General features: G+C 49.5%; 4 protein-coding genes across 4 annotated transcripts in view; 3 read left to right on the forward strand and 1 right to left on the reverse strand.

Moving 5' to 3' along the window:
* The window catches only part of LOC6547796, a 36,549-nt gene that overhangs the window by 2,043 nt on the left and 14,883 nt on the right, over nt 1-19,623 (reverse strand). The window contains exons 3-12 of the mRNA XM_015157159.2: nt 14,548-14,722; nt 7,053-7,185; nt 6,529-6,672; nt 6,250-6,450; nt 4,758-4,826; nt 3,915-4,024; nt 3,638-3,852; nt 2,492-2,630; nt 2,266-2,371; nt 2,022-2,184 (exon numbers count right to left, since the gene is read on the reverse strand). Of these exons, the coding sequence (XP_015012645.1) occupies nt 2,022-2,184; nt 2,266-2,371; nt 2,492-2,630; nt 3,638-3,852; nt 3,915-4,024; nt 4,758-4,826; nt 6,250-6,450; nt 6,529-6,672; nt 7,053-7,185; nt 14,548-14,722 (1,455 nt within the window). The remainder of the gene's footprint in view (nt 1-2,021; nt 2,185-2,265; nt 2,372-2,491; nt 2,631-3,637; nt 3,853-3,914; nt 4,025-4,757; nt 4,827-6,249; nt 6,451-6,528; nt 6,673-7,052; nt 7,186-14,547; nt 14,723-19,623) is intronic.
* Nucleotides 12,097-12,883, forward strand: LOC6547794. The gene is made up of 2 exons (XM_001976375.3): nt 12,097-12,254; nt 12,568-12,883. The coding sequence occupies exons 1-2, from the start codon at nt 12,122-12,124 to the stop codon at nt 12,744-12,746; spliced, it is 312 nt and encodes a 103-aa protein (XP_001976411.1). The 5' UTR covers nt 12,097-12,121; the 3' UTR covers nt 12,747-12,883.
* Nucleotides 14,919-16,415, forward strand: LOC6547792 (putative odorant receptor 59c). The gene is made up of 2 exons (XM_001976373.3): nt 14,919-15,887; nt 15,943-16,415. The coding sequence occupies exons 1-2, from the start codon at nt 15,115-15,117 to the stop codon at nt 16,400-16,402; spliced, it is 1,233 nt and encodes a 410-aa protein (XP_001976409.1). The 5' UTR covers nt 14,919-15,114; the 3' UTR covers nt 16,403-16,415.
* On the forward strand, nt 16,908-19,522 carry LOC6547791 (odorant receptor 59b). Its single transcript, XM_001976372.3, has 3 exons — nt 16,908-17,733; nt 17,793-18,150; nt 18,211-19,522. The coding sequence occupies exons 1-3, from the start codon at nt 16,964-16,966 to the stop codon at nt 18,277-18,279; spliced, it is 1,197 nt and encodes a 398-aa protein (XP_001976408.1). The 5' UTR covers nt 16,908-16,963; the 3' UTR covers nt 18,280-19,522.

Genomic DNA, 19,623 nt, shown 5'->3' on the forward strand with positions numbered 1-19,623 from the left:
TGGCTTTGGAGTTCGGCTTGGAAGAGTGGCGGAGTTCGCTGGCGTAATGATAAATGGCCATTCAATTCGGCTGAAAGCTGTCGGTATGATTTAAGCCAAGTCCACTCGAAAGATATCAAAATAACAAATAACATTTCAAGCGTTGGGTCGCTGGAATCAAATGCAGAACTTCGTGGCAAGGACGACGGATTGTAGCCTTCTTTCCGCTAAGTGTATTAAAAGCAGACGCTTTTCTCGCACTGTCCGATGAATTTAGATTTATGGCTGGGAAATTAAGCGAGCGGAGCAGTGGCAGTCGACGTGGCCCAAATTGAATTTATTATGTGTGCCCCGCTCAGTATGCAACACGATATTCCTTTTGCGCTCGCGAGTTATTTAAAATGCGCCACACAGATACAGCCGGCATGTGTGTGCGTGGGCTGAGTGTTTGCTACTTTGTGATTGTTCAATTTAAATATGCAAATTGAGAGCCGCTTAAAAACACGGCCGGCAAAAAGCAGCCAGGCCGAGCGGCCCGAAAAAAATGCAAATTTAACGCACAATTTACGCAGCCACAAAAATGCGCTACGTTTTGTGTCAAAATAGAAATGCGAGTAATAAAAAATTAAATAAAAACCTCTTCGTCGGACTGAGAGCCTATAAAGCATTAAAACATAAAGCGTTGCTCCCCGGCAATAAACTCCCCGAATTAAAAAGGTTCGCCATCAAACCGAATAGTCAACATTGCGATAACAATGGCGGCCCAAAAGGTATAATGGCCAAAAGGACGGCTCCTCCTGAAATTACCAACGAGTATCTGCTATTTTCTGCCCTGCCATTGAGATTAAATTCCAGTTCATGCCAGGATGTGCTCATTTCAGGCGAATGCGGATACGAACATGGATCTAAATGGAGTAATAAATCGACTGACAAGCCACATTAGCCACAAACTCACTACTCCAAGTTGATAAACAAACGCAGTAATAATGTTTGTTTAAACTTTTTCCAATTAAAACTGGTCTTGCGTGCCACAAATCTTCCGATTCCCAGTGCACCTGGCACCTGGCATTGAGCACTTCGTGGAAGCCCACTGCTTGTAGTGAACTTAGCTTCAGGTTAGCACTTAATTTCTAATCAAAAGTTATTGGCTGCGTTGCCGTGGCATCCGTGCCATATCGTAGTTCAATTACGGACTCTTCGCAGCTTAAAGTTTTGCCACGCAAATCGAAATTCCTAGGCAGCCAGAAACGTGAGTCCACCTCCGCTTGGGCTGGCTGGTCTGCTCGGCTGCCTCGCGGATGTGTTTGCGGATGCCACGCCCCCGGGGAGCGCGCATAGTTGTTTATACATCAAAGCCAGCGAAGCGGTAAACAAATACGGCGTCGGCGGCAACTTTGCGGAAGTTTGTGCTCCGCAGTTCCTTTCTGCCGTGGGAACACGGACACACTGCCACAGTGCCACACTGCCACACATACGTGGGACGCGGGTTAACCGCAGCCTGGAGGAGCTTGCTCTGGAGGAGCTTCGCCAAGCTGCGGCCCATAAATCAGCAGCCCGGGCTGTCAACTGGATGTGGCATGGCTCATGTCTAGACAGCTCCGATAAGCGTGCCCCTGACGCCGCCTGTCCCGCTTATTTTTAATTTGCCAAATAATACGCCATAAATAAACGTCAGTTCGCGGGAAGACTTTATCGAGGCTACACTGCGGGAAAAGTCGCCGTTTCAGGCATGAAGTTGTCTACAAGTTCAATTTTCACAAGTGCTGAAGAAAGGTGGCAGGCGTAGGAATAGAGAGTTAGGCAAGTTACTTTGCTTTTCTCTCTGTGCACCGCAGTACACTGCTGCCCTCCGCAGATCGTTTGTCAAGTGGACACTGTCGTTTGTCATAAGCGTCGATACGCAGGGACCATTAGGACAAATGGGGCAATTGGCCGCTATCGCTATCGCGCTCCACTCCACTCCTCTTACGCCTCCTTACGCCTCCTACTCCTCTCCACTCCTCTCCACTGCTCTTTACTCCTCCTTACTCATCTGCACTCACCTGCTGACGTGTTGGCCGCCACCGGAACCGTGGAGGTGGTCACCGAGCTGGGATTGGCGAAGGTGCGCACCTGGGGACGAAAATTGAATTTGGCCCCCGACGCCTTGGTGCCCATGCCGATGTTCTCCTGGTGCGACTTGCCGCTGCGCAGCACGATGTACACCTGCGTCAAAGTGGGAATCCGGTATCACGGAAAGGGCGGAAAGGGCGGAACAGCGGGGCACTCCGGAACTCCGGAACTCACCTTGCTGCCAAAGATGAGGGCCAGGAGCAGGGTCACCGTCAGCTGGGTGTGGCAGAAGAAGATGATGTACAGCAAGTCCGGATTGGCAGGCGACTGCAGGAAGAGCCTGGATGCGGAGGAGTAAACCAAGTAGATGTGCCAATTAGTATGGATTGCCTTAAGTCGGCCAAATCAGCGCAAATAGCAACCGAGCATTGCCACCAAAATGGGGCAATCAACTACGTACATGGACACGTTGAGGAAGCAGGTGAGCAGGAACTCGTTGTAGATGGCCATCGATATGAAGCGGCTCTCGTTGAACTCCGACGGCGCCTTCCGCACCATGATGCACAGCCGGACGCCCCAGGCCAGGAACAGGACCTCCACTGGAAAGGGACGAGATCGGAGCAGCGGGATTAGCTCCATTGTGCGCTTCGCAGGCTGCCCGGCTTCACTTTGAAGTTTAATTACCAAAACCGCAGAGCAGAGTATCATGGATGCGAAATGAATTTCATGCGAAATATTGGCTGCAACTATGGAAATGCATGTTGCCGCGACCAGAGTAGTTTCTATTTTTTGCCCTTTCTTTTTTGGCCAAATGTTCAACATGCAATTATAAATGTAATACGAGCTTGGGCTTTGGCTTTGGCTTTGGCTTTGGCGTGCAGCCAAGTCAAATGAAGTTACTTGGCAGCCGGCTGCTGCCAAAGTGCGTGATGAACGCGAGAAGCGGCGATAATTGCTGTGCGTGTGTGGCACAAAAAAGAGCAGTTGCAAGTTGCACAGTTGCACAGTTGCAGATAGAAGCACGCGGGTCCTCTCTGAACTTTTTTAATTAAGCGCCCGGCAAGTGGGACGCAGTTGTACCCAACAAATCCAGCTCCAACTCAACTTGCGCCACGGATCTGTGTCGCCAGTCAGTTGGTGAACGGAAAATCACTTATTGCTGCTGGAAGTCACAACTGCTGCAGCTTCGGCTTATTTGCATCAGAGGGAAAACCCATTTTAAAGGGCATTTATTGCTACTGCAGTATGTACCTTAAACTAAGTAAGGAGTTGCCCAGATGGAGGTATATATCATAGGGGGATCGCCAGCATGACAACTTAGATACTCACAGACCCATAAATTAAAAAAGTATTTAACTGCTGATGTGAAATTGCTTGGAAGCCCGTCCCAGCCAAAACCCATGAGTGGCAAGTGAGTGTCGAAGCCACAAAAAGGGGAAACATGCATGTGGGTGCAGGTGCTCGACCCACTGTGCCGGTTGGCCAGACAACGATGCACTTTCGCATTTCCATTTCGCATCTGGTTTTCAATTTGGCAGCGATGCATGTGCGTTATGCGAACCTAGTGGCTGCTTTCCATTGGCTCGCCTCAAGTGGCCCAACTTACTCGAGGTGAATGTGTAGTCCCACCAGTCGGTCTTGCAGAGGAACGCCTTCAGGTCGTCGGCGGTGCGTCCCACGACCACGTCCGGCGGGGAGACGAGTGTCCTGACCAGCAGGCAGGTTCCGATGGCGCCGCAGATGATGCCCAGCCGCTTGAGCAGGGCGGCATCCGTGATTTTCACGGCCTTCGCAGATCGAACGCGGAAAATCACGGATATCCTGCGGTCGGAATAGCCAAAATGTAACTGGAATATACGGATGAAAGCGCTGCGTGTCCTTACCGCCAGGTCTTCAGCATCAGAGCTCCGTAGGTCAGGGAGAAGCCAATCTCACGCAGCCAAATGCGCGCCGTGCAGGTGTACAGGTTCGGATTCGGATACATCACAATGTTCTGCGGGGATAACATAGATACACATATTATTTCTGCCCGAACTGCCTGGGAAATCAATAAGTTCGACTTTGGTCCCTGGAAAGTACAACTGCAAGCTGGCATTTGTCTTTCAAGTGGCGGTTTACAAAGACCCCAAACCAGCAAACCAACGAGCCAACTTGACAATAGGCCAACTTTGATGAAGCACAATAGCTTATACGGGGCATCTATATTGGCTTCTATTTTCGGCTATCTTCACGCCCTGCACATATTAAAAAATCATAAAGCAAGCTGTGCTGACAGCCGCCCTCGTCCTGACCCCCAGACTCATCTTCATCCAGCCTGCTCATGCTCATCCTCGTCCTGATCCTGGCCCCTGTGTGGTCGTCAAGAGATACTCATGGCGGCCACATAAATCTGCCACACATAAATAAACGCTGGGATGTTCGATGAACTGCCGCTTAAAGCTGTTTACTTGGCCGGCGTGCCATTAGTTTCCTTCGCCAGCCATAAATCAGTCAAATTAAATTGTGTAGAAATCGATGGGTCTGTTTGGCGAACGCTTTTCTATCTCATTTTTCACCGCATGCAAATTTGGTGGCTATTTATGGCCTCGCCCATCAAGTTGTAATGTTTTCAGATCGTTTTGCGAATGGAGCGATGCATTCGGTGGCGCTTAATTAAGTCGGATTGCAGCGCCAAATTATTGCGCATGCAGTCGATTGACTAATGGAAAGCGCCATCAATTACTTACCGTGCAGTAAATGAAGAATGCTCCCAAGGCGATGACCCGCAGCAAAGCCGGACTGGCGGCCCTCACCACCTGGAAAACAGGACATTTCCAATTAAGTGCTTGCTGGCAGAAAGTTAGCAAATTTAAATTGAAAGCGTTTAATCCGCACGATTGCCCAAGGACGCAGGGAAATCTCTGCAGGAGCCGGTGTCTCCAACTTGGACCCACTTGGCAGGATGTCGGATGTCGGGCGGCATGTTTAGCGCCATTTAATTAGTTTGGGCAGACACACACACCCCCCACACCATCCTGCGCCCATTGGGGACTTCCCCGGGGACACAAATGCGACAGAATCGCATTACGAATGAAAACAGTTTAGTTGGCTAGTTGCCTTGGGAGGCGGACAAGTGGAACGTGGCAGTGGGCGTGTGGGCGTGTGGGCAGGGGATCCCAGATGGAGATGGGAATGGGATGGTGGGATGGTGGGATGGTGATGTGCGGATGGCGGACAGACGGCACACAAAAGTCAGACTGCGACAAGGGAGCAGAATAACTCACATGTATTCCACTGAGTACAAAAATGGGTATGAATACGGTATGCATAAGGGCGGGGCATAAACTCTTGAGCTTAAAATGCAGCTTCATAAATAAAGTAAAATTAAATATTTTATCCAACTGATTGTTTTCAGTGCATATATATTACATCCGCTGTGGCGCAGAAAACTGCGAGTATCTGAAATGCGAGCGGCAGAGACAATTGGACGCCGGCAGCTGGACTTGTTCGCTGGTCTAATGAGTGGAGGTCGTGGGCCAGGACCTGCTCCAAGTCCCACGCCCACGCCCACTCCAGGCGACAGGAAGCAGCCGGATGTGGGCGTGGTCGGCTGCGCGCATGTTTGCACTTCCGCTTATGCGCGACCACATCCGCTGTCCTGTTGCCTGTCACCGGACTGCCAGGACGCCAGGATGCCTGACCATCCTGACCATCCTGCACGTTCGAAATTAACTCGATTCTAACAACGGTAAGCCGCTTAGCGGCTGAATGATGACAGCAGCTTAGGTTGGCCCGCTCGGGATCAGCGCTATTTGGCAGTGCGCACCGATGGTCGCAGCAGCACAGTAAGCAAGTGGAAATAAAATATGGATGGATAATGCCATTGTAATGGCTTTACAATTTGGCGCGGATTGTGAAGGATTCAGCAGGCTTTCAGTTCCGCAACTGTGACTCGAAAAGGCGCTTTGCAGCTTGTGAGTTTTCGCAAGCAGATTGGGATGCTTTCACCTCGTCGGGAACTTGTTATTTGCTGACCAATTAGTTGGGCATCAGATCCACAGTGAAATGAATCTCCTTCAAAGGCATAGGGCGTATATATCGCTGACCAAGAGCACTGACCAGCTGTCTTAAAGTCTTCTAGCCTCAACTTTAAACGGACTTAGTAGCGGGAAACTGATGATATGAAAGCAGGCACAACTGTCCCACTGGCTCCGGGATGCGCCGGGGTACTCCACTCACCTTAACCTGCTGGTAGCGGAAGGTGAACCAGGCTGCCGGGGGCAGGAGCCCAATCACGATGCAGGCCAGCGCCAGGATGCTGGTGCGCATTGGCCAGTTGAGGGCGGCGATGCAGGGCGAGGAGTCCTCGCAGGAGTCGCAGCCCTCGGCGCAGGGCAGGCACTCGTACTCGCTGTTGCTGTTGTACGTGGAGTTCTTGCCCTAATACATAGTTAATGAGAATAAGACTCTTACGGCGGCCACTTGACGCGCCACTTGCTCCCGCGGCATCTGACTTACCAGCATCAGCTTCTCGTACTCCTCCTCCAGCAGGCTGCCGTTGAAGAACTTGTGCTGCGAGACGATGTCCGGGAAGTAGAATCCCTTGCGGCACAGACATTTGTAGGAGCCGCGCCGGAAGCCCAATCCCATGATGGCCTCGCACTGCGAACGCAAACGGAGGAGTGGAAATGAAAATTAGGTGCTGACTGCGAGGAATTTGGGTGCCTACACGGCGAGGAATTCCTCATCCCATTCTGGCCAGTACGCAAAACCGACAATAAAAAGCGACTTTTCCCAGAAATTGTCTGCGCCCAAATTGCACCAAGTGGTAACCATTTCTGGAAAAGCCACTGCATACTTTTAGCGCTCATTAAATGTTACTCGGAAATTTTCCGCTTGCCTCATCAATATGAGATTCACTTTCCATTAAGATTTGTATTCCCTTTCAGGAAGCAAAGTGTATGTATGCAGTGCCTTGTCCAGAGACGTGGGTAGAGTAGGGATGAGATGATTTCTCTCCGTGTAGCCGGACCGACACTCACCATGGTGGTCCGCTGCTTGCACTTGTCCGTGCCGGCGAAGATGTTCAGCGGTCGCTTGGTACCCGGCGTGTGGCGCTGAGGACACTGGTCGATGTCCACGCGGCGCAGGTCGATATCGATGCCAGATGTGCCCCTGCGGGAGGAGGAACGTGGAATCAGCAGCTGAAGGCGTTAGGAGTTTGTGTTATTAATTTGTCAGCTTAACAATCAACTGGGCGGCACTTAAGCCAAATGGCGCCATTTATAACTGGATTCAATAGGAACGGTGCGCCGACATCGGCGGATATTTATGGACATGGACGTGGACTTGGGTGTCCAGTGGGCCGGCCAATCCGCAGCGATAACAAACAATAAATTCCCGCTCTGATTGTGCATATGTCTAGGACTCCGTAGATGGTGGGTGCGATTTGGCACAAAAGGATAAAAGAACATGCGTGTTGGTTCCGGCTTCCGAAGTCCGGAAAAATAGCAGAAAATTATTTTCTTGCTGCCGTTGACGGGATGTGGACATGGGACGGGGTTGGCCTTGTCGTTTTACAAAGACATAAAGCCATGAAAAGGGTGCACTAAGCCGTCGACCCCCGCCAGTAGTTGGAAACCCATATCCTGCGCAAAGGTCGCCCTCGGCAATGGGCAGTCACCCAATTACACGCATACCTAAGCAGAATCCTGGCGGGCGGCAGCTGGAGGCTCCCGGCCGGAACACATGTAGAACTTTACGCATAATCTCGGCCTGCCTACTCGTCCGCATTTTCACGCCGGAGCTGTGGCCATGGCGTCGTCCCTTCCCCGGGCCAAGTTTTCTTGCGGCATGATGCCTTCGGCACTTGCCGCTCCTCAAGGCTTTTAAAGTGGCAGGAATTTCTGTTGGGCTTCCGATGAAACAGAAATCGGACATTTAATGTTGCGGCAAAAGTGCACTGTGTCTGCACTTGACTTGATGGAGGAGCTACTGGGAAAGTTGACTTGCTTGCTAGTTTTATCTTTGTTTAAAACAACATAAATCTTAAACTTGCCTGCTGCTATGAGAGAAACCTGAACAAGCTCACATTTAAATTGAAAAATATAATGGACCCAATTATGGAGCAGGGCGGCTTTTCGGAAAGGGTGACTTCCATTTCGTTGGTTCAAAGGGAAAAGTTTCACATGAACTTTCGTCCTCGTTTTCTTTTCAATAACCCGACTTTCTCGAAGGCCACCCACCGTCGGCCATAATGTGTTTGTCCCGGCCATATCCGGTGGCCCAGGGATCGGGTGAGGATGGTTTCGGATGGGATTCGGATGCCCGGGATCGGAGTGCCTGCTGTCAGTTAATATTGACATATCAGTTTGTATTTATTTGATTGTTTCTGACAACTTATTGATTGCGAAATTCGGGAAAAGGGACCACTGGGAAATGCACAGCGGCGGGACTGGCTGCACAATGGCCATATTACATTATCGTAATGATTATGTTAATTCCCGGCCAGTTGATCCCAACGCCTTTGTGTCCTGCAACCCGACTGGCCGGCCAGTTTTCCTCGGCCAAGTTCGCCTGGTCGTGTGTCCGTGTGTCCGTGTGCTATTCCCATTTCTTATTTGCCTTTGCCCAATGCCATTTATTTGCTGTGGTTTCATTTTCCCTACTCATGCCGTCGCCCTTTGTCTGTCTGGCTTTGTTGTTGACAGTTTTTGAAGATAATTTGTAAACGGATATTAGAAAATAAGCTGATTGAGCCGACCGAACGAGTTTGCCTGCTTCCGTGCCACAAATAAATACACAACGACACAAGTGTGTGTCTCTTATTGATTTATTAGTTGCGCCTTGGGCTGCTGATGTGACAATGTTTGCCTATCTGGCGGATACTTGATTTATATGACAAACGCCTTTCGGAGAACTCGGCCTAATGCCTACAAATGAGCCATAATCGACATGGAGTCTGTGCACCAAATTGCTAATGGTTTCTGCCGGGCCTGTTGAATTCAAATGAACTGTTAACTATTGACTTAAATCATGTATGTACATCATGTAATGGGTTTTGATTAAGTCCCGCTTCGAGTGCGTTTTGAGTATGGGATAACAGCACTTTTGCACTTTTTGTGCAGGATTAGGGATTCGCAGGAGTGCAGCTTCTGATGCGGAACACGTGCAACAAACACGCACTACGTGAGTAAGTGAAATGCATCTGCAGAGCTTTTCTTGCCGGGATTTCCCCCATTCCAGCTATTCCAGCTAGCAGCTACCACATCCTATTACACGCCATACAGGCATGTGCCAGCTATTTAAAACCGGCGACAGCAGTGTTCCCTGGCTGCTCCATTTGTGAGTTCATAAAGATGGTGCTGTTCAGTGCCGCGTAACCAAAATATGGCATCAACGTTATTGCTGGCAACGTAATGCGCTGTACCATCCCAGCCAACCAATCCCAGCCACATTACGCATACCGTTTTGTTGCCAGTTTGTAAACAACTCATCTGCTCCACCAGCACCACGTTACGTATACGCCATGCGTGCCCAATTTTCGGTCGTGGCTGGTAATGCACATAATCAGGTTTGTAGTTTGCACCTCGCTGGCGAAGCCGGCAAAGCTGGCAAAGTGAGCAGTGAATCAGTGCTGGCAGGACGCCACTTCGAAAACCCGCCTAAAAATGCCAAATCCAGAAGTTACTACCCTGGTTATTACGATAATGTTACCATTATTTATGTAGATGCGTGACAACTTTTCCAAGCTTATGGTTTTATCTGCTGATTACTTAAATTTCCTGGCATGTTTGCAATTAGCAAAGATGCAATCGCTCTTCGACTTTGAGGCGTTGCTGTCAACTGGCCGGAAAATGGACATGGCGACAACGCTGAGCAAAGCTTCTAATCTGCCATATTTGCCAGCCAGCTAGGCGGCCTTCATTTACAAACTAATTTAAAATACGGCCCGATGACAGCACCGAAATGGATGTCAAACCTTTTGGGCGCACGAGAGGCGCTGAAACATGGCTTAAAGCGAGGCCACATTAAAGCCCACAAACGGGAAAGGCGAATTTTGGCGCACTTGGCTCTCTGGAAGTCAGTGCAGTGCGTTGCACATGCAAATCCACAATCAAGCACACATTCAGTGCCTGCTGCCGACTTACAAAGGCTGGCTTATTGCCTGATATTTGATATTTCCGTTTCCGTTTGCATCATTATGCTGAGTCCCCAAGAAGCGGGTGGTGCGGGGCAGATGTTTGAGCCATATTGCAGCATAAGTCAAGTAAATACAATGCTGGGATTACAGTCCACATTGGTAGTCGCCCATTCGCCCGTTGACCCGTTGGCCCGTTGGCCCTGTTTAATATTGAAACTTTGCCGGCGCCCGCAGAGTTGTGAGCGCTAAGCGAAACTTAAATGAAATCAAATAAAATTATTGCCGCAGCTGGAGGTCCTTGGTGGCAGGACTCTTGTGTCCTTGCGCAGCGGGCGCCTAATGTGATTTGTGCCTTTAGCGCCCGTTTGGCCAAATAATTTATAATAAAATTAACTCTAACTTAATGGGATACTTATTGCACGGCTTGGCCTGGCTTGCCGACTTTTCCGGCTTTTCCAGCTTTTCCGGCTGCGAGCCTGCATATTTCATGCAATTAAGAAAAATGAGGCAGCTACACACACCGCATAGCAAATTCAATTAATTAGCAAGTTTCCGCCACGCTCCTCGCTTAGTGTTCCCTTATTTTTTTGGTTTTTTGTGCTCCTAGCTTCCGCCGCCACGTAAACAAATTAATTCCGCCAACTAATGGGAAACTGATAGCAGCACATTATTAACACCAGCCGGACACGGACATGCTCACGAATGAGGAGCCCACTTTACCCGGAGCTACAGCTCAACTTTGCGCTTCCTGCCCCCCGGCTCCCCGCCGCAAGCCGCTGCAACAAATGAGCTTTGTTTGACGTCCTCCTGCTCCGGACTGCATTCCATCCACCAGGCTAACCATTCGCAATGTGCAGCTGCCACGCGGCGCAAACTAGAATGAACTAACGAACTTTTAACATTTCCACATTAATTCAGCAGGACCGCTACAGTGGTACAGTGGTGCATATTACCCCTAACTATTTAGCTTGGCTTTTAGCCAGTAAACAATAATGGTGTCCAGCAGGTTGACTTTCCACTTTGTTTGTTGCATACTTCTGGGCGCCCGCATATTGAACATACAGTGGTGGAAAAAATAATAGAAACAAGAATCGCGCCTGCATGTAAAACAAAACTACTAATTATGTTCGAAGTGTGTGTGGATAAACCGTTAGCACATAAGCCACTCATAACGGCACTTTATTGTGCTCTTCTTTTTGAGTTGATTTCGCTCTTGTTATTTGCGGTACATAGCGATATTTTTGTTGCTTATTGTGAAATATACGTAAATATTACTTTAGTTCTGAGCACAAAATTTAAAATCAATGATTCAACCAACGCGTTTCTATTATTTTTTCCACCACTGTATATTGAATGCCAAGAAAATACGTAGTTGAGCAGAATTATAATGGTTTTGTGTGTAAGCTCACTGGCGAAATAGGTTGATTTTTCCCCAGAGACACTGCAGCATTAGCCGCGCTTGCCACATCTTCCGGTCGACCCACAGTGCCTCCGACCACTCGGCGGCCAAATTTATGTTGCAACTAATTGCAGGCAGTTGCTGGGCTTCCGCCAGCGGCAGACAGCTTCCTGCCCTGGAGCCTTGTTCTCCATCGCAGCCTCACAAAGCCGGTATTCTGCGAACTGCGACCTGCGACCTGCGACCTCTGACCCCTGAGTTCTCCCGCCGGCTGCGTGTGAAATTTATCGAGCGTGGCAAGTCATCGAACACCAAGCAGGCATGTGTGAGGGGGCAGGGGGGCCAACTTTATAATTGATTGCTTTAATTAAATTTTGAAAAGTCCACCTTCCACCTGCCACCTGGCAGTGAAAGTAGCTGCGGAATGGAGCAGCGCATCCCTCACAGGCGTGTGTAATTAAATTTTAAACGCCTACTTACAGCGAACTGAAGTGCTTGCAATAATTACGGAGGCCATTAGACAAGCTCCCCAAAGGGGCGGCAACTGGGTGAAATATTGGCAAACAGATATGGTCTCCAAGTGGCTCCACATCTTGGTGCTACTGCTCTTGGGTCTTGCGACCTCTGGGACCACTTTACTGCGCTCCGAGTCGCCAAGACGGCAGTTGAGCTGGTGGCACAAACAGTACTACCAGTCGCTATGTGAGTACAGGCCAAATGTTTAATAAATAAATAACAATTAAAGAGTCGTGGGGAGATAATGCGATATAGATTAGAAGTGAACTTTGAAATACCACGGAAAATTGCATTTAATTAAAACCTGATTCTGTTTCTGACTCTGTGCTTTTGTTTGCGTGTTTAGCTGCCCGCAGCCAAATGCATTTCAATTTAATCAATTTTAATGCCAATCAAGAGCACATATGATTTGCGTTTTTGATTGCGCATCTTAAACCATAATCAAATCACATCAGACATTCAACCATTTCCAAATGTAAATAATAATCACGTTATCCAGGGCACCAGAGGCTGCGGTTTACGACGACTCCCCGGCCAGGAGCCACTCCCGAATCCGATGGAACCAGGTTGGTGTATCCCTGCTACTGCTATAAGCCAACTGCCGAGGGCTGGGCCACCGCCAGTCCGGTGGAGCAGCGGATGGTCGAGACCAAGGATGTGTTCTTCTTGAACAAATAGCAAGGGAGATGAGCAGATGTACACGGCGTTATGCAGCTGAAATAAGCCAGGTAACCAGGCAACCAGGTAACCATTTAAAGTGTTCATTTAGAAAAGTAAATAAACTCGTTCTGGCTTTTCCAGCCAATCTGTCTAAATCCAAGACTTTAAATCATTGCTGAAAACGCCCGATGAAAGTGACTTTCCACCCTCTGCAGCCAGTCAAAAGCAATTTCGGTTGGTCGAAAAACAAAAGCCACGTAATCCTGGCCACTCCCTACCGACACTAACTCGGCCACTAAGTGAAAATAGTTTGTTGGCCAAAATGTGCTGTGCTTTTGCCGTGCTTTTGCTTTCGCAATCTGCTCTGTGCTCTGCTGTTGTCTGCTGCCAGCCATTGATAATTGCGAATTATGCATGAAGCAGAGTGGAAGTGCGGCCCACTGCCACGCCCACTTGCGGGTGTGAGTATGAAAGGGTTTTGATAGTTAACAGCTGCCATTAGTGCGATGGCTGGCAAGCATTGCCATTTACTTTCGCAACTTTAATGCAACGTGCTCTCGTCAAAGTGGATCACTTCTCGGCATTTTCCCCAATGCCGTGAATTGGGAAAATTGTTTTATTTATGGGTTTAAGATTTGTGGATCGGCGACAGTGTGAGCCGCGTTCAAACCAGATAGCTACAACTTTCCTGATCGCAAAATCATTCAATTGAAAAAGTTGCCGTTGAGCAGGGACACAAAACTAGTTGAGGGAAATGAAAGCGGGAAATTATTTAAGCCAAAAGCGAAGTCGAGCTACTTGAAAGAGTGGAAAGTTTTACAAGGCGCCGTGCGCCGACCAAAGAACTGTGTTTTGGGTCGGTGCGTGAGCGGAATGTGCATCCAGTCAGTCGATTTGGGGAAAAGTACGCAAGCACTAAAACTCAAACTCGGTTGGTGGCACATTGCACGTGCCACACGGGCAGCCAGCCCAAGTCAGCCCGAAAAGGGCGCCCAAGAGCAGCCATTCAGCAATTCAATTACTCGGTCCGCTGTAGACAAAAGCCAAAAACTGGCACTCGCTCAGTTTTCCGACTTTTCCGGCTTTCCATTCGCCTGTCGCTGCCAGCAGCGGCTGCTCGCTGCGAAAACTGCACTGCTCGGCTGCCACTTGGCGCTCCATTGCACTTTTCTTTCAAATTTCCCATGCTGCGAATTATTTATAAAATACTCATCCGGCGGCATCCGTCATGTGCATGTACCCGTAGCACTTGCATTGCCAGCAGAAAAGGAATCCTTAATCCTCATGTGGGGATGTGAATGTGTGGCCAAAGGTTAAGCCAGATTGTGCGGAAAACAATGTGGAGCGCAATATATCTAGCTAATAAGCCCGTATCTTCCTGCGAAGATATGTCTACAAACTACATGACCATTTATAATAGTTTTGGGTGGAAATGCCAAGTAATGCCAATCTATAGACACCCAGTGTCTAACCATATTCTAAACTCATGCCCATCCTACAAGCCAAACAAGCCATACCTCACAATAATAACCCTCTAAACCTTCTTGGCAGCCCCGACCCAGATAACATACAAAAAATCCCACTCTTTCTAAAAAAAAAAGAATTATACCATAAAATCTAAAAAACAAAATACATATGTACATAATAAACACATAAATAATTTAGCCCATTGCCCAATATGATTAAGATTAAGATACAATGCAATTGCCCACCAACATAGCCATAATAATTAAGTTAGGCTGGTTTTGTAAACTACTCTATCTATTATAATAAATAAATAAAAAACTTGACTTGATGGGCCACTGATTTCGCTACTCACTTGAAGTGGTAGGTGCCGTTCTCGAAGCCAAAGAACGGCACCGTGTAGGTGAGCATCCAGATGTTGCCTCCGCCGCAGTCGTAGTACGGTTTTGACCACCTTCCGTCCTCGTACTTCACGGCCAGCGTGTCGTCCTCGATGCGCTCCTCCGTGCGGTTCGAGTAGAGATGAAAGGCTGCAAGGATACGGAAGGATTTCAATAGCGCTATCCATTATGCAAACAGTAATTAGAGGACCCAGCAATCGATACGCCTTTCACGGCAGTCAGCAGCTACACGAGGCGTACACGGCGAGAAATCGGAGGACCTGCCACATGTAACTCAACGCACAAGCACTAGGGAAACTCAGCTTTTCGCCGAGTGCTTCACCTTGACGGTTGGCGTTGCCTAAGACAATCCGGCGACTAATGACTTTATAAGTGCAAACACGCAGCCTTGACTCGGCACTTCTCTGATGAATAAAACAAAAATGACGCGACATTAAAAGCAAATCAGAGCGGCAATGCTGCCCTATAAGAACCCCTCCAGCGAATCTGCACTCCAGAGGTACTGAATCAGTTCCGCAAAGATGAGCAAGTTCTTCAAGCGCCTGCAAACGGCGCCATTCGACCAGGAGGTCCGCTCCCTGGATGCCAGTGACTACTTCTACCGCATCGCACTCTTCATGGGCTGGACGCCGCCCAAGGAGGGTCTGCTGCGATGGATCTACTGCCTGTGGACTCTGACCACGATGTGGCTGGGCATCGTGTACCTGCCGCTCGGACTGTGCCTCACCTATGTGAAGCACTTCGACAGGTTCACGCCGACGGAGTTCCTGACCTCCCTGCAGGTGGTCATCAACTGCAGCGGGAACGTGATCAAGACGTGTGCGACTTACTCCCAGATGTGGCGTTTCCGGCGCATGAATGAGCTCATGTCGTCCTTGGACCAGCGATGTGTTACGCCGTCACAGCGCCGCACTTTCCACAGGATGGTGGCACGGGCGAATCTCATAGTGATGCTGTTCCTGTCCACGTACCTGGGCTTCTGCTTCCTCAACCTGTTCACTTCGGTGTTCGCTGGCAAAGCTCCTTGGCAGCTGTACAACCCGTTTGTGGACTGGCGCCATGGCCACTGGCAGCTGTGGGTTGCCTCCGTGCTGGAGTACTGTGTGGTCTCCATTGGCACCATGCAGGAGCTGATATCCGACACCTATGCCATAGTGTTTATCTCCTTGTTCCGCTGCCACCTGGCTATTCTCGCAGATCGCATAGCCCATCTGCGCCAGGATCCGGAGCGCAGTGAGTGGGAGCACTATGAGCAGCTGGTGGCCTGCATTCAGGATCATCGCACCATCATACAGTAAGATGTGCTGCCTCCTGCTCTGGCTATTCCCGTTAACAACGAACCTTTCCAGGTGCGCCCACATCATACGACCCATCCTGTCTATCACTATCTTCGCCCAGTTCATGCTGGTTGGCATTGACCTGGGCTTGGCGGCCATCAGCATCCTGTTCTTTCCGAACACCATCTGGACGATCATGGCCAACGTGTCCTTCATCGTGGCCATCTGCACGGAGTCCTTTCCCTTCTGCATACTCTGCGAGCACCTGATCCAGGACTCCGTCCATGTCGGCAACGCCCTGTTCCACTCAAACTGGATAGCGGCGGACAGGCGCTATAAGTCGGCGGTTCTGTATTTCCTGCAGCGGGCTCAGCAGCCCATTCAATTCACAGCCGGCTCCATATTCCCCATTTCGGTGCAGAGCAACATTGCCGTGGCCAAGTTCGCCTTCACCATCATCACAATCGTCAACCAAATGAATCTGGGCGAGAAGTTCTTCAGTGACAGGAGCAATGGCGCCATAAATCCTTAGATCCTTGGAGTGCACTGCAAAGAAAGGCGCCTAACCCAATATTTGCCGCCCGACACTTTCACTCCGTAGTATCCGTAGTGTTTGCACATCCACTCAGCTCTCCAGAAGTGATTACACACTCGAGGATTCCGAGCATTTTCCGCGCCTTGTCGTGATGTGAAGCGAACCAAGTTCCCATTAACCTTTGAGTAACTTCTATGTAATCACTTCGATTTATATACAACACCAATAATTTGACAGAGTGACACCAATTGCCGCCGTAATGCTGTGGTTTTAAATTGCCGCTTGAAAAGTTGATTCAATTGGCCCCCTGATTGGTTTATTAACCAGGGCGCCCAACAATTAACTATTAAGCTGGTTGACAGTTAGCAGGCCTGCCTGCACCTCAATTATAAATCCCCTTAAATACTTAACACCTGGCTGGCGTTGGTGAAGCCTAATTACAGGCCACAAAACGAAGGGGCGTGCCTGTTGCCCGGGAATGGAGCACCTGTTCCATTGAGGGGCTTGCCAGCCGGCTATAAAGTGCAGGTTCTGGAGCCGAGCAGGTCAGTGGGCAACATGGCTGTGTTCCGGCTGATCAAACCGGCGCCGCTGACGGAGGAGGTGCAGTCCCGCCAAGGGAATGTATATCTGTACCGGGCCATGTGGCTCATCGGGTGGATACCGCCGAAGGAGGGAGTCCTGCGCTACGTGTACCTCTTCTGGACCTGTGTGCCCTTCGCCTTCGGGGTGTTCTATCTGCCCGTGGGCTTCATCATCAGCTACGTGCAGGAGTTCAAGAACTTCACGCCCGGCGAGTTCCTCACCTCGCTGCAGGTGTGCATCAATGTGTACGGCGCCTCGGTGAAGTCCACCATCACCTACCTCTTCCTCTGGCGCCTGCGGAAGACGGAGCTCCTGCTGGACGCCCTGGACAAGCGGCTGGCCAACGACAGCGATCGCGAGCGGATCCACAACATGGTGGCCCGCTGCAACTACGCCTTTCTCATCTACAGCTTCATCTACTGCGGCTACGCGGGCTCCACTTTCCTGTCCTACGCCCTAAGTGGTCGTCCGCCGTGGTCCGTCTACAATCCCTTCATCGACTGGCGCGACGGCATGGGCAGCCTGTGGATCCAGGCCATATTCGAGTACATCACCATGTCCTTCGCCGTGCTGCAGGACCAGCTGTCCGACACGTACCCCCTGATGTTCACCATTATGTTCCGGGCGCACATGGAGGTGCTCAAGGATCATGTGCGCAACTTGCGCACGGATCCCGAGCGCAGCGAGGCGGACAACTACCAGGATCTGGTGAACTGCGTGCTGGACCACAAGACCATACTGAAGTAGGGCTTGCTGGAGGATCTGCTGAACGCGTTTCTAAGTTGTTACGGCTATCTTCCAGGTGCTGCGACATGATTCGCCCCATGATATCCCGCACCATCTTCGTGCAGTTCGCCCTGATTGGTTCCGTCTTGGGCCTGACCCTGGTGAACGTGTTCTTCTTCTCGAACTTCTGGAAGGGCGTGGCCTCGCTCCTGTTCGTCATCACCATCCTGCTGCAGACCTTCCCCTTCTGCTACACCTGCAACATGCTGATCGACGATGCCCAGAACTTGTCCAACGAGATTTTCCAGTCCAACTGGGTGGACGCCGAGCCACGCTACAAGGCCACTCTGGTGCACTTCATGCACCATGTCCAGCAGCCAATAATCTTCATTGCCGGCGGCATCTTTCCCATCTCCATGAACAGCAACATAAGCGTAAGGTTCCCTCGGCGCTGCCAACTTTCTGCTTCCTAGCTCACATTTGGCCCGTTTTAGGTGGCCAAGTTCGCCTTCAGCATCATTACCATAGTGCGGCAGATGAATCTGGCCGAGCAGTTCCAGTAGAATTAGCTCACAAAAATGATTCCGAATTGCCCTGCACCCATGAGCCCCAAAAAAGAGCCCCCGGCCATTCCTCATGAGCCTGATTTGCATAAAATGTGTATATGTTGTGGCTTATCTCGCAAGATTTTGGCTGATTTAGTTGCTAAATGGTAATGGCCAGGCCAAAGGCACTGAATTCGCAAATTGCGTTAGCAGACGGAAATTACAAATATTACCAAAGCCAGACGAGTCCACGATTGTAACAATAAGCAGTCTGGGAAATGGGCCCAAGCCCGCAAAATACGAGTGTATCCTGTGGAGCGTTGGACTCGGGGTAGCAGCAACCACAGGAAGTACATGTAACCGTTTACATATTGTATGCGATTTTTATTTAAATTTTATGTTAAACACGTGACTGCGAGCCGGCGAAAAGGCGGAGCACGAGTGTACTCTCATATAATAATATAAAACGGATCGCCCAGACTGGCAAAGCAAATATTATGACATATTTTTGCGGTTTACTTGCCGCACACGCGTCATCACATCCCCCGCAAACGAATGTGCCACATAGGAGTACATAAACATGTAAAGTGCTTGGATGGGGCAAGATGGATGAACCCTGATATATGTTTGCTCTACCACGGCACGGGCATATTTACAAATATGTCGTTGGATTCATTACCAACAATGGCAAGGCAAACAAGTCGGCCTATTTCACTCCTGTTGGCCAACTTTCTGGACTCGTGTTCAGTTTGGTTTATTTCCCGGTTTATCTAGGAACACTTAAGCACAGGATGGGAAACATGTTACATTTGTGGGAAATATATTTTCCGCTTCGAGTGGGGATTGCAGCAATTGGTAAAATCTTGGCCGAATTTAAAGTGCTCTCCGCGTAATTAGCACCTTTTAAGCCATTTTTCCATGCGATTGATTCAGTTTTTTCGCCCAATTACAGCAAATAGTAAATAGCATATTACACGCACTCAATCAGTTGATGACTTTTCATGGCTGTCTAAACACTGGCCGTTCCCACGACCAATTAGGCTAAATTACTGCATTAAGTGCACTTAAACCGAGGTTATTAATCATTTTCTGAATTTAACAGCCATTAAAGTGATTTCGCTGCAGCGGAAGGCTATTAAAAGCACTCGATTCGATTGTGCATTTCGATGGCCGCTGTGCCGGCGATTGGCAAAAAATATGATTAATTATGCAATGAAAAGGTAATCACTTCGCAAATTGGCTTTTTTCGGCGGCAAATAAAGAGGAGAAACATTTGCCTTGTGCACCGCAAACAAATAATCAAATTAATTGCGCTCGAATAGGCCGCAAATTGGTTGTGGTGTGATGACGGCCGCACTCCGC

This window comes from Drosophila erecta, unplaced genomic scaffold (genome assembly GCF_003286155.1).
Source record: "Drosophila erecta strain 14021-0224.00,06,07 unplaced genomic scaffold, DereRS2 tig00000092-arrow-pilon, whole genome shotgun sequence".
In the NCBI taxonomy this organism is placed as follows: Eukaryota; Metazoa; Arthropoda; class Insecta; order Diptera; family Drosophilidae; genus Drosophila; species Drosophila erecta.

Coding starts and splice junctions, on each gene's coding strand:
- LOC6547794 (XM_001976375.3), top strand. CDS start 12,122: ATGGTCTCCAAGTGGCTCCACATCTTGGTGCTACTGCTCTTGGGTCTT. Junction 12,255..12,567: donor ACAGTACTACCAGTCGCTAT/GTGAGTACAGGC, acceptor CACGTTATCCAG/GGCACCAGAGGCTGCGGTTT.
- LOC6547791 (XM_001976372.3), top strand. CDS start 16,964: ATGGCTGTGTTCCGGCTGATCAAACCGGCGCCGCTGACGGAGGAGGTG. Junction 17,734..17,792: donor GACCACAAGACCATACTGAA/GTAGGGCTTGCT, acceptor GCTATCTTCCAG/GTGCTGCGACATGATTCGCC. Junction 18,151..18,210: donor CCATGAACAGCAACATAAGC/GTAAGGTTCCCT, acceptor GGCCCGTTTTAG/GTGGCCAAGTTCGCCTTCAG.
- LOC6547792 (XM_001976373.3), top strand. CDS start 15,115: ATGAGCAAGTTCTTCAAGCGCCTGCAAACGGCGCCATTCGACCAGGAG. Junction 15,888..15,942: donor GATCATCGCACCATCATACA/GTAAGATGTGCT, acceptor GAACCTTTCCAG/GTGCGCCCACATCATACGAC.